The 14,526-nt window shown below is 38.9% G+C and overlaps 1 protein-coding gene across 2 annotated transcripts; it reads left to right on the forward strand.

The window, feature by feature from the left end:
• The first annotated feature begins 309 nt into the window (after window positions 1-309).
• dync1li2 (dynein, cytoplasmic 1, light intermediate chain 2) lies at window positions 310-13,779 on the forward strand. 2 transcript variants are annotated; one of them, XM_020652866.3, is made up of 13 exons: window positions 310-464; window positions 1,211-1,284; window positions 1,622-1,738; window positions 1,869-2,099; window positions 6,143-6,306; window positions 6,951-7,044; window positions 7,181-7,316; window positions 7,514-7,625; window positions 7,724-7,783; window positions 8,426-8,470; window positions 8,594-8,711; window positions 9,318-9,455; window positions 10,322-13,779. In XM_020652866.3, exons 1-13 carry the CDS (start codon window positions 376-378, stop codon window positions 10,432-10,434), a joined length of 1,491 nt encoding a protein of 496 aa, XP_020508522.2. In that variant the 5' UTR covers window positions 310-375; the 3' UTR covers window positions 10,435-13,779. The 2 variants fall into 2 exon arrangements, with proteins under 2 accessions (XP_020508522.2, XP_020508523.2); XM_020652867.3 differs by having other exon boundaries at window positions 10,327-13,779.
• Window positions 13,780-14,526: the final 747 nt, after the last annotated feature.

A 14,526-nucleotide genomic window follows, 5' to 3' on the forward strand; every position in this document is an offset into this window, starting at 1 on the left:
TAAATAACAAGTTAATGGAGAAAAGAAAAACTGACATTACAGCACTAACTGTGATGTGGCCAACACTAGCCCACTACTTCCTGGTTTGAACCCACTTGTTGAATTTAAAAAAAATAGTCTCCCTGTGAAAAGTCCTCATGAACATGCTATTTGATAATTAAAACAATCTTTATAATAATAATAATAATAATAATAATAATAATAATAAGCACCGGACAAATCATTACAAACTTTGTCATTCGTTCTGACGTGCAGTGATGCGTTCAGGGGACCCCGGCAGGACGTAGGAGTCGACGAATGTAACGCACCCTGAAGGCGGTGCTTAGTGGAGAAGAGAAGCAGGGCCTTCGCCTTTGTGGTTGTAGAAAGAAGAAGATGGCTCCCGTTCTGGAGAAACAGCTCCCGGGCGCAGCCGGGGCAGGCGACAACAACAACACCGAGGAGGACGAAGGACAAAACCTTTGGCAAGTCCTGCATTTATTTCAACAACTTCAGGCGCGTCGCCGCACTTTGTTGTGGAAGCTCAAAACGCTTCTGCTTTGTCACTGCGGGGTTGGAAACAATCAAGACACCGGCCCCGGCATAGCTTTCAATGTTAACTCTGACTGAAGCTACTTGTGTTAGCGGCTCAGCTAACATCAGGGCTGCTGCTCATTACTTACAATACTGCTTGTTTATGTTGTTCATAAACGCGCTTCACCAATACAAAAGGGTTTTTTGTTGTTGTTGTTGTTCTATCAAGTGTGAGTGATGCAGTTATATTGTCAGGAGCATTGTTATGTCATGTCTAGACAACACCTTAAAAAAAAAAAAGACACAACAAGCTAACAGAGACCTTAACAGGATAATACTGTAACTAAATGACCGAAGTGTGCAGGGAAATAATGTTGGCTTTGACCAGAAAGTATTATTAGGATAGGACTGTGCTTCAGTGTGTCAGGCATTACACATTTAGACCTTGAAGTAGTCATGAACACCGGTAAGCAGATATGACTTATCATTTCCTGCTTTTCATGTGTTGTTGTGGGCACATCCGGGGGAGTAATCTTATCTGCAATACATCTAGAATAAAGCTGAATGGCACTTATCCACCAGAATCTATTTGAGCATTAACATTGTCTTTTTTTTTTTTTTTTATTAGATAAGGAGCTGCCAATTGACTGACAATATAACAGCCTGTCGTCTTTATGTGCTTTCCTATATCTTACAGGACCTCAATACTGAGCGAGGTTTCAACTAGATCGAGTTCAAAGTTGCCATCAGGGAAGAATATCCTGGTATTTGGTAAGTATTGCTCAAGCCTTGTGTTTAAACATGTGTGCCTGTGCAGTGTAAAGCGCAATAAACACGAAATATAAAGAAAACTGTTCTGCTGGGTGAATGCTGTGCCGTACTGACACTGGTGAGACGTTGCGCCCTTTTGACAGTCACGAGAACATGAGTGTAGTCATTGTGTCTCGTTTGACAGATTGTGAAGTATTTCTCTGTTTTGGAATAGGTAGTAATGTTACATTTTGATTGCTCATACATAAAATCCTTTATTAGTCGGGAAAACAAAGCTGAGATATGTTTTTAAACAATAAAACAAAGCTGTGCCTGTAATTATCAAAATATCTTGCAGGTGAAGATGGATCAGGAAAAACATCACTTGTGGCCAAACTTCAAGGAGCTGATCACAACAAGAAAGGGAGGGGGCTGGAGTACCTGTACTTAAATGTCCATGATGAGGACAGAGATGGTGGGTTAACCTGCTGTGGCTTGTCTTGGTTTTTTTTCACAGCAGCAGCAGCAGCTACCACAATGGCAATAATTTAGAACAAAAATTGTTCTTAATTTATTTGACAATTTATTTTGTGTTTCCTTTGCAGACCTAACTCGGTGTAATGTGTGGATCCTTGATGGCGACCTATACCATAAAGGCCTACTTAAGTTTGCAGTGTCACCCCAGTCACTACCTGACTGTCTTGCTGTATTTGTTGCTGATATGTCACGGCCCTGGACCATTATGGAGTCACTGCAGAAGTGGGCAAGTGTGCTACGTGATCATGTGGACAAGCTCAAGATCGCACCTGAGGACATGAGAGAAATGGAGCAGAAGAGTAAGTCATATCTGACTTTGCATACCTGTTTTTTCATTGTGAATAATGTTGAAACAAAACAACTTGTTCAGCTGATCTTCAACAATGAGTTTGCTGACAGTAATCATGAAGCTTTTATCATGATGCTCTTTGCTTGTTCAAAACGTTCATTTTCTCCTTCGCCTAGCTGGAAACTTGAGACATCATTTAAGACTCGCTTGAGTGCTGAAATATCCAGGATAAATTGATACTGTTAATCACTGCCACGAAATTTCAATGTCTTAATTTTTATATTGGCGCGTTCCCTGATTTGTGCTTGCTCCCGAAGAGCTGTAAATGATGATGACAGACTTGAATCCAAACAGATCTTTGTTCAATTGCTTGGTCAGGATCATTAGAAGATGGTGGGTTGCTATAGTGTAGTCATATTTTATCTCATCATGCAAAAAGCTGAGACATGTATAAAAATACTACATTTACATTTGCTCCTCAGAGCGGGCTGAAAGGAAACAGCACTCAAGGAAAGTTGCCTAGGGTGGAAGCTGTGGGTGTCTTGCATTATCGACTTATTGATAATTGGCTGCCAGAAAAAGTAGAGAATGGTCGCTGCATCAAAGAGGCAAGCTCTATATCAAACATTGTCAGGGGTGATTTCAAGGCGGTGATCAGCTGATTCTCAGCTGTCTTCTGACTTGAGGCAAGTTCTGCAGATCAGTGAGCGTGATGCACTCAGATGTTGTTCTCCTGTTAATTTTAGACCAGCTCATCTCTCACTTATGAACAGTTCTTTTGTGTTTAGAAAGATGCCTTTGGAGATGTTAGTTATTTCAGCTTGCATGATGTTGCAGAATGTTCTTGTACGCTTTCAATTTGCTTTCTGCTGTGGTTCTTACAAGTCTAAAAGGACGCATTGAACAGACGCCAGATTTGTTAATTGCATTTGACATGAATGATGAATTTGACAGAACAGGTCTGTCTTTAACTGTGCTCAACTTTCAAAATGCTTATACAATGACAAGTGGTAACAAGTAGTGTGATCTGTTTGCAAACATGTGAGAGAAAAAAAAAGGGAAGCTGATAGCCAAGTGATGACTAAAGCACTCTGTTTAAACTATTGTGCTAACTTTTGACTGGGTGTAATGACTTTAATAGGATTCACGTTTTCAACTTGTTCTGCTGTTTTCTTTTTCTTCGTTGAAGTAGTTGTATTAGTTTAGCATGGCTGGATGTGATGTAATCAATGCAGAAGTCTTGAAATTGCTTGGAATTTATACACTGTACCTTTCTTCTCAGTAGCAGAAGCTCTGGCGTGTATCACTATAAAGGGTTTGCAATAGTAGTGTTTGTCTGTCTGTGTTATAGAAGTAGATTTTCTCCAGTCAATATTTGAGGCTTAACTTTAAATCTGTTTTTTGGATTTCTCTCGAGTTCCTCCTTCTTTCTCTCTATTGCCAAGCATTTTGACCCCACCCCAGTCATGACACAGATTTCTAGTTTAGCTGAGGCATGTCATCCTGAAAAAGCATCTTCAGTTTGGATGTCACTAGCAGATTGGTGAGACCTATTCAGATTAGGTATTTGTAGAAATGAGTGTGTGTGTGTGTGTCTGTGAGGGAGAGATACTTGCTGATAAACACATAAGAAGCCTGTGTGAGTGGCTTTTGTCCAATGAGTCTTGCAGATGTATTGCATCATGGTTCCCTCCCCTCCAACAGCAGCAGCTTCAGGAACAGGAAGGGACGTAAACTGAGTTGGTCTGAGTAACGTTAGTGGGCCGTACTTCCTGGCTCCTGCTGTGCTGTAACTGAAGTAGGCAGGCTTCTGGAGTCCTCATGTCAAATTACAGGATCAACCTACCAAACACTGGAGCAAGAAATAATTCACCCAGTGACTTCTGTTCTAGGATGAGACATGGAATATTCTGAACAACAAGCAGAAAATGGAGTGAAGGCACACATCTGGTATTTAGTTTTGACTGTAGAGCTGTTTCCTTTAAAGGGAACAAGTAACCTGTTGGCAGTGAACTGTTTTAGCCATGTGATAGCAGCATCAACCAGGAATCAGTAAAAGACTGATATAAAGTTTCAGCTCAATTACCAGACCAAGTTTGCTTACTTTACATGAAATGGGCTATGAATAGGGATGATGCTAGTTCCAATACAAAACATGAAGCTTATCTGCTGCACAGAGACTGTATAGCTATTGATAATGTCCCAACTCCTGTCCCTGGTTAGGCCTTTAGGTAAAGAGTGTATGAAATATAAAACATTCGTATAAAACAAACATATTCTTATTCTTGAGTCAATTCAGCTTCAGTTCTGAAGTACAGTAGATGTAGTTAATTGAAGAAGGACAGAGCACTCCTGGATGATGTGTGCTTTATGACTTCACCTTTATTTGTGGAGCAGTTAAAATGGGCTTAGTGGGTCAAAGTCTGTCTTACCTTTGTAACTTTCACTTTGTATTTAAAGATAAACTTTGGAAAGTGTTGTGGTGGAGACAGGGCACCTTGGTAAATAGAATGCAGTGGAAATATATAGAATATCGCTCTTATATTATTTGTTAAATTTGTATTTATTTTTATTTTTTATTTTTAGAAAATGCCTATGTCATGTGTTTTCTTGCCTATGTTTTCATTGATAATGTGTTCTAGTTGTGTGCCATGTCAAAGCCCTGCAGTTTCCACATATAGCCTAAAGTGTACTGGAAGAGATTCAATTCTGACTTCTTTCAGCAGTCATTAAAAGAATTGTCAAACTATGTTCAAATGCCCCCACCTATGTGAACTTCAGCGGGGGGTAGACAATCCAGAGATTTTTGCAAATCTTCCTTCTAGACGTTGTAAATTCAGCGTCTTAAATTCCTGCTCTTAAGCTCAAATGTACATACTCCAACTTCTTGTGCATATGTGCTGGATTTGTGTAATCCTGTATTCAAGTAGGTTGCCTTTTAGATTGCTTGTAACCCCAGTTCTCACCCATATTCTAAATCCCATGTTTGAAAGTAAAGGGGGCTCAAAACGACTAGTCAATCTGGCTTTGTGGGCTGTCCCTGACTGCATTCCCGAAGCTCCTGAGGAAGTAGGCCAAAGCTTCCTGAATAAGCCACCATCCCCAGACACACACTCACACACACACACTACGACCACACATCACAGCTTTGTAAATGTCTGGACGGCTTGAGCAGCAAAACAGGAAAGTGACGGAATGTTTTACGGCCTTTCACTGGCATGATTCACACAATTTCTCTCAATGATAGATGGAATTAGACTGTGCAAGACCTGTGATTGCGATGACTTGTTCTATGCACAACTCAGTTTTTAATTTTCTTTGCATGTCAGTGGGTGGAGGAGGGCATGTTTTAAAATGCCATTTAAGTACCCCCTAAATGCCCTATGGTGCATTCTCATGAAAATAGTTGAGGTTTTCCACAATGATTACGCCTGTGCTCCAAACCATGTTCATAGTTCTGCATCATTGTGTTACAGAAACTGAAGATGGTTCCTTACCTTTACAAAAAGACAGAACTGTTACAATATATGTTTGGAATTTGGTATATCTTGTGTATTTACACAATTTGTAGAAAAGCACATCTATAGATCTAAATTTGTTTTTGGCTGATAAGCACCTTTCGCACATAGTGATGCGATAGTTGATATAAATCCTATTATATCCTGGTTTTATTTTTTGTTATTCAATTGGATTCAAGGATATATCTTAAAGGGTTAATTAAAACAAATGATGAGCCCTTCGCTTAGATATATATTTTTTTAAATTATATAATGGGATATCCATTGTCAATGAAAATTGACTGAGTCATTTCTTTTAGAAAAAGTGAGTAGTTTTTTGTGAGTTATTCTAAATGGCATGAAAATCAAGGTAACAAAATCCTTTTTTTAGCCTTTATTGTGTGTGTGTTTTTTAAAAGAAGGATCATTTATGAATGGAGAAGAAGCCGATTAAAAATGTTCAAACCAAGTTAATTCATTTGATCTCAATCACCAGAAGCTTTATTTTCACAGTGGTCTGAATTTATATCTTTTACTGTCTTTGTCTTTTCACTAGTGGTGAAGGCGTTTCAAGAGTACACAGAACCAGAGGATGCCAACCAACCGTCCCCACAGAGACGGCCCCCAACTGCAGGGGAAGATGAGGCTGTTGTGTTACCACTTGGGGACAACACACTCACACACAACCTGGGCGTTCCAGTGCTAATAGTTTGTTCAAAGGTAAATCATTCTTAGAGTGCATTTTTTTTTTATGAGTGAAGCCATGGACTCTTATTAAGACAGCTGATATTTTGATTTGTTTTACCACTCTTAACAGAGCTATTCCAAGAAAGTTGTGTTTTTTCCGATTTCCTCAAAAAAGTCTGGTGATATGATCGCTTGACACAGCCTCTATTGGCTCACCATGACGATAACCATGACAGATATAGTCTGTCCATTCTGTGCTGAAACATTTGCATCATAATGTTTGATGCAGCATCTTGAAATACAAAGCTCCCATTAGAGTTTCTTGTTAACCCTTGAGGCAAAGAGTAAAGCTGAATACACACTCTGTAGCTATCAGCAGAGCTTCACATGCTTGCTATGAATACAAAAAGGTGAATGTGCCTTTTTTTTTATATATATATCTTTGGGGTCTTTAACCAGCTATAGTCAGAGAAAGTATTCCGTTTTGGAAGAAGATTTGGAAGATTTGCTGTTCTCTCTATTTGAGCAGAAGAGAGAAGAAACATTTTAGAAATGTGCTCTCACCGATATGATCATGTTAGGAGTCATGCCTGGTTCATGCCTGATGATAACCGCATGCTGTTATTTCTGTCTTTGAGATATTAAACTCTTTCCTCCTCTTATTCTTTTTCTCCTAGTGTGATGCAGTCAGCGTACTAGAGAAGGAGCATGACTACAGAGAAGAGCACTTTGATTTGATCCAGTCCCACATCAGGCGATTTTGCTTACAGTGTATCCTTTTTATTGAAACAGTGTTTGTAGTTTTATCACTATGGTCACTGTGCTTGTAACACTGAGCGCATCCAACAGTCTATTAATCGACAACCAATTTCATGTCTCCTTTTGTTGTCTTAACTGAAGTAATCAGACGGAGCTGGTTTGATCTATACATCGGTCAAAGAGGAGAAAAACATGGATCTGCTTTACAAATATATAGTCCATAAAATGTACGACTTCCAGTTCACAACACCTGCCTTAGTGGTGGAGAAGGATGCAGTGTTCATGTAAGTACACACGTAATCATAGCATCTTTGGTTTTCTATTGTTCTCTTAAATATTCTATATATGCTCAACTTTACTGCCACACTTGAATCTTTCTTCCAGTTGTTATCATCAGTGACCTACCAGAAACTTTCATTGCCTCACTTGTATTCAAAATCAATACTGTACATTATTTTCATCGTCTCTTCCCCCTTTTCAGTCCGTCTGGATGGGATAATGAGAAGAAAATTGCGATTTTGCATGAAAACTTCACAACGGTCAGACCCGAAGATCCATTTGAAGATTTTATCACAAAGCCTCCAGTTAGAAAGGTATGGTAATGCAAATACTGGAAAAGTACATGCGTAAGGTCAACGCCACAGCCCACAGTTAAATACCCTCATGATGTCTTCTCCGCTCTTCTTCACAGCTTGTTCATGACAAAGAGATAAACGCAGAGGATGAGCAGGTATTCCTGATGAAGCAACAGGTATGTGTTCTTTTTTCCAAAAGTTTCTCCCACACCACAGAGACTGGAATGTCTGAGAATTACCTGTATTGATGTTAAAGATGCTATAACCCCCCCCCCCTCACCCCTTTAGTCTAATCTTTTGTTTTTTTCATTGATACAAATAAAACCATAAAAAAATGGGGTATATTATTTTAAATGTTTTTTTCTTCTATCAATGAAACAAACAAGGTTTTGCTAAAATAAAAAGGGCCTGTCTTTGTAAGACTTGAGTTGTGATCCTGAACAATACGTACACTTTAGTCAGGGCGTCTCTGGTGAACATTTGGAACTTCCACATGATAAATACCCCTGCCTTCACTTCCTATTTTTTGAACATTTAAACCAGGAAGAAATCTAAAATAACACTCAATAACATTTGCGTAGAGAAGTTTAGTGTGTTGAGGTTTCGTTTTACCCAACACCAGCTGCTTCACTGACTGCACCATCGAAATCAAAGTTTGTAAAGGAGTGTCAACTCTGATGTGCTGCAGGTTTTCAAATGGAGATACATTTGTGTTTGAAATATCCATTTATGCCCAGTAAATTTTAATTGAATGTTTAGGTTTATTATTCAACATGCAAACCAACTTTAAATGGAAACCCTTCACTTTTATTTTACAGTCTTTGCTAGCAAAGCAGCCAGCCACGCCAACGAGAGGAGCAACAGTAAGAGTCTAAGCGTCCCTCAGACATCCAATCTTCTTTTTCACTTCACCCTGTTTCTGATGGTTTTTAAAACAAGCTGCTTTCACTGGTCACTACAGTGTTGCTCTGGTTTCTGCGTTACAGGAGTCTCCAGGACGGACAGCCTCAGGGTCTCCAAGGCCTGCAGGTCGCGCTGGCCAACCCACAGTGACCAGCGGCTCACCGATGGCTGCTGTGAAAAAGCCTGACCCCAACATGAAAGGTATGCGTAGCTATCGGTTATCATGTGCCTCCTAGTTTGTGTAGGTTCTTTCATGGATAGAATGCAGCCATTTAATTCTGGATTCTCTTTAACAGTCCATATTCAAACCCCATGCCGAAACTCCTTTTTCATTTACTCTGATCATTTGGAGTAATCTAATCTACTTTATGTACCACACTGCCCCCTGGAGGTAACACCTAAAGTACATCACATTAGTAATAATTTCTGCTCACATGCTGAACTGCTTAAGCAGAAATATTGGTTTTCTCTCTGTCATTAAGTACAGTAGGAGGCTTAGGCATTCCCAACTAAAAACAAGCAGATGTGGGGTTTTACTACATTTAAAAAGTCTGCAAACTTTTCTTTTCTAAGTTCGGAATTGCAGTATGTAGTCAAAAGGTATTTTTTGTGTAAAAGAAAATCAGGTCTTGGGGCCACCAACAGAGAGATTGGATTATTCCTGATTTATCTGGAATTCCAGATTTTCCAACCTGAAAAGTTGACCCACAAGACTTAAATGACTAATGATAGTGATTCCCGCACACAGACTATATTTTTCACTTGTGTTATTTTTTTTCAAATCTTTTTTTTTTGTTGGCCATGTAGCGGGAGCTGCCAATGAGGGAGTGCTGGCTAACTTCTTTAACAGTCTGTTGAGTAAAAAGACTGGATCCCCAGGATCCCCAGGGAGCCCGGGGAGTGGAGCAGTAGGAGCTGGAGTTCAAGGGTCTGCCAAGAAAACAGGTACAGCATCTTTTTGTTCGTTCCCTCTCCTCCAATCTCTCATTACTTTGATTCTTATTATTTACAGGTTAGCCTGTTTGTAAAATACAAGTTGGAAAGCTTTGTTGTTGAATGTAGAATCCTGAGCTTAGGTTCATCACATAGTATGCACAGTTAAGAAGACAAGATGAATAGAAACAGGGCCTTGGTTGTAGTGGCTGTGGACCATTTTGCTGTCTGGAGTTTTATCTCTGCAGCCTGAGAGAGAAGGTTAAAACAGGAGAAAAAGAAAGGTTGTCCTCTTTGACTGAACTTCTGACATCTGGAGAAACTTGTGACAGGCCTGTATGCACCAAACTACCAATCATACGTGCTCCCATGGAACTAATGTCTCTCTCCCTCCACTTCATACCTCACTGCTCTTTTTCAATTATAACAGTATTTAACTGTGACTTCAATAACACTGGCTGTTTTTGCATGTATTTCAAGCTTCAGCAGTTATATTTGCATTTTTGTATACTTGAAATACAACAAAGTCCTGTACAATTTGTGAAATGAATGTACCCAGTAAACAGTTGAGGGAAACATTGCCTAACTCATCTCTGTCTGAGACCACTGACATGTACATTTTTCCTGCTCTAATCAATGGTAACATGTTTGTGTGACCCAACTGAATGCACAATGCATGAGTATATGTTCCCTTTGTCTGATAAGCATATTAGATTGTGTGTCATTGGCAGCAAGTTGCCTACCTTGTGCATGGGACTGCATCACCATCCAACCCCTGTCCATACACTCGCTGGCCATAGAAAGCTGTCATTTAAGTTTACACACACAGAAGCTACAGGAGATTACTTTTGGGCTTTGTCTCCTGTTTTTTTCTCAAGGGCAGAAGCCGGGTTTGACTGACGTCCAGGCTGAGTTGGACAGGATGACTCGCAAACAAGACTCCATGGTTTCAGCTAACAACATACCACCGCCGACAGAGAACGAAGCGTGAAGGCTACAAAAACAGCTGCATCGTCCACTGCATTATTACTCTGGAAAAAAAACAAAAACAAATACATGTGAGCCTGGAAAAAAAAAAAAAGACCAAATTCCCAACGTCTATGTCAGTCCGCACACGTGGTGGTTTTACCAAAACGAGTTTCAGATGCTATCAGATATTTTGGACTTCTGGTGATATGTTATAGAGTGAGACAAGAGAGTTGGAGGTGTTAATGAGATAAGTGCTAAAGGCTTGGCTTTATTTCTGTCCTCTCTTCCACTGAAAGTGTTATTTTATGAGGAATTTTGATAAATGGAAACGTGTGCACACTCCCTGGCAGGCAGCCTGATGTGCTGGACTGCAGGTCCCCCAGTTTCTGGGATATAACTCCCTCTCCCGTTGGGTTTAAAAGAGTGGAAATATTACTGGTCCTGTGGCCTTTGAGTCAGCTTATCTCATGGAAGGAATTTGGTTGCGCTTGAAAAGGTATTTAAACTTTAAATATATTCATCGAGAACAGTAATTAAAATAATTGCAAACACATGTAGTATGTAAAAAATGTTGGATATGATGCTGATGTATTTATACAAAGTTCCTCTTTTTATTTTATGTTGTGCACCATTTTTCGGTTTAAGGAAACATTCAACTGTATCGCATAACATGTTAAAATGCCACTGATGTCATGACACTAATATGACGAGTCCAGATAGCTGATAGCATAGCATATCATCCACCTTAGTCACCTGGAAGGATTATGTAAATATAAATACAAAAAGAAATTCAGGTTAACTTGATTTTGTATAAAATGCAATTCTGTCCAAATTCTTTGATTAGCTTCTTTGACTAAATGAGTTGGGAATTGACAGGCTTAGAGGTTGCAACAGAGTTGCTTCTTTTGCTACAAATGTGTATATTTGGGGAGGGGGTTGGGCAGCATCTTTCCTACTATAACTCCTAAGTGCCTCGCACAATTAGCTGTTTGTGTCATAGTAGAGGTGCTTGTCTACGTAAGAGGAAATGCACTGTAGCATCATTGGTTTAAAGGTTTTTGTCCATTTTTTTTTTTGTCATCCAAATAATTTATTTTGTTTTACATTTTTGTTAATGTACAACAAGCCTGTGGTCTCTTGTTATTTTTCAGAAATAAGATTTCTGTGGCCTAGTTGATCGTGCTTAATGGAGCAATAGATTAAATGCATACAAACTGTAAAGGCTGCTCATATTAAGGATTTAAGAAACCACATGTTGGAACTTTTGGGTCCCTTAGACGAACACTTACTGCGGGTGAAACCACTCGTCTTGCAGCCAAAAGACACACAACAATTCGCTTTGGTTGGAACAAAACTGAGATATTGTATCCTTTAGTGATCGACAGCTCTATCCTCCTTTTGGTTTTGCTTGTTGTACATATCCGCTGTACTTTGCATGTCAGTTAAAACATTCCCAGTTTCTACATGAAGTAGTTGTAGAAACACATCCCTGTAGGTTTGTCCAGTCAGGTCGTTTAGTTTATTCTTTCAGTGCCCATTTGAAACAACAACCTTTGCCTTCAATGTACAGCTAACTGTTTGTCACACTGGGCCCCCTGCCTTCACAGGAATGCTCCTAATTAATTTGTGTGTCCTTAAGGGGTTGCTTATTTGTCTTCTGTAATAGCTTTTTATTATTATAATGTACCATATCACTAATCTGTAATATTTATGGGTTCATGACACCATAATTGAATCAAATTAATTGTTATTATCTTAAGTCTGTATGCAAGGCCCTCCTTAATCCTATGGATCGTTTTCATCTGTAGCTTTCACAGATTGATTTGCAAGTGGTGAAGAAAGCAGCTATTTTCTAATTAAGTAATAGCAAGCTAGGGAAACTGGAGTGAATTAAAACCATGAACCAAAGATGCATATTAGTCACAATGTTCTGCTTTTATAGTTGGCAGTCATCCATAAGATTAATCAGCGGCCCTTTTTTGTCCTACTTTGCATGGAGCCCTTGCATTCCAAACTTCACTTCTAACAATGAGCTCTTCTTTTGAATTGCGACCTATTTAAATTGCAGATATGCCTTACTCCACTCAGCCATGTCTGGGGTTTTACAAGTCAAAAGATAAAATATACATAATTGTGTGCAGCAGTTAAAGCAGTTTCACCAAACTGGTCTAAGAAGTTATTTCATTTTTGAACTGCGAGGGAATAGCCATGAGACCATATTTGTGTACACTTTGGTTCATCTATAATTATTTTTTTTGTCAAAGATTTAAACAACTGTTTTGGATTTACTTTTGATCAATACAAAGCTCTTATTGATTTTCTTTTTTCTTTATTTGTGACTGGGAGGAATGTGCACCTGAGGGTCTGTTGGCAACATGGATGAAGCACAATTTTTCAAGAACAGCCAGGGGCTGTACCCACACATGTTGAAATAAGCACTTTTCCTTGGAAACTTGTATCACTTCCCTGTTGGTACAGTATCAGATCCAGAATGCATTGTTTTTCTCCTTTGATTTGCCTTTTTAGAAAACTTAGTATTGAACCCTAGAAGTTAACCTTCACTTTGAAACTTACTTTTGTATCTGCATTTGCTGCTTGAGTTATGGAAGGTGCCCCCTGGTGGTTAACTATGGAGTAACCCCTTTCTGCTTATGATATTGTACATTTGATATCGATCATCTAGACATGACCTTCACTGGGGATGTTTTGGACATCTTAAAGTAGATAAAACAAACACCATAAAGCATTCATTGTCCTTTTTGCCCATGTATGAACGTCCCCTTATTTGTTTATACATCCCACTTTGGCATGTTTTGTTTTCATATGTTTTTTCCCATAGACACTTTCTATTTTAGAATAATTTGTAAAGTCCCCCCTGACTTTATTGACCACACTGATATTTCTTCATTAAACCTGGCCACTCTAATTATAATTTTGCATTTAGCTGAGTGGAATGACGAGCTCTAAGACCGCTTGGTTTCAAAGTTGCTCTTTGTAAGAATTGGGTCCTCCCAAGATTGATCAATCCACAGATGTTGCTACTTTTGTACTTACTCATTAGTGGAAGGAACTGCCTCTTCACATCCTATCTGAATTGCCTTCGACCACTATTGTCAGTCTACTTCTATATGAGACTATGAGCTTCTGCTTCCAGCTCTTTTTGTATTCAGGATATCAACACATTGTAAGCACATGGCTGGCTGCATTTTTTTGTGTCCTGATTTAATTCAGAATTTTGATTGTATGACTTTAACACAATTCTGTAGCCTCTAAGCTGCCATGTGGATTCTCGCTTCTTATGCCGACAAAGATAAAGAAAATGTTTATCAGACCCCTGGCTTCAATAAAACCAAGAATACAAACTTTGGCTGACTTTCTACATTATTTACCATTGCATGAAAACAGATGTCTGGCTCAGGGAACATTTCATTGTAACCACTCCTGTCTAAATTGCAAAACAATACAAGTACTGGAAAACGACAAGGGTGCTCATTGCATTAAAAGAAAACTTGACAAATGTAAGTTTGTTGCTTTAGCAATTTAACAACGGCAGTAACTTTATTGCTAAAAACTGGAGGAGAACCATAGTAAAAGTCTAAATCAAATTGTGAAAATTTAAGGAGATACAAAAAGCATGATGAATTGTGGTTTTAGTTTAATATATAACTTCTCACAATTTCAGTAAAATATTCTCTGTTTCAGGTATACGTCTTAACCAATTATTTTTTCAAATGTGAACATGTTTTGTCTTTGCATTTAACCATGACAATCTTTTTTTAAATGACATGTTTACTGCCTCTTTTTATTCTGTTACTTGAAAGTCCACATTTTGAAGCCACACTGTTATCATTGCACATTTTGTTGGTTGGGGCATTGCTATGGAAAGCATCTTGCGATGTTGATTCTGCTGCACATTTGGGCCACAGATTAGAAATGTCTTTGAAATGAAGAGCCAAACAGTGCCCTTTTGAGAACCAAACACAGGTTTGCTCCTCCCTTGAGCTGAATAAACAAAAAAAAAACATATTTACCAAAGAAATGCACCTCACCTTTCACTCATCATTGGAAAAAATAAAAGTCGTCAGGAGTGTAGGCTACTTTCAGGTATCTGCCA

The sequence above is a fragment of the Labrus bergylta genome, chromosome 3 (assembly GCF_963930695.1).
Source record: "Labrus bergylta chromosome 3, fLabBer1.1, whole genome shotgun sequence".
NCBI lineage: Eukaryota > Metazoa > Chordata > Actinopteri > Labriformes > Labridae > Labrus > Labrus bergylta.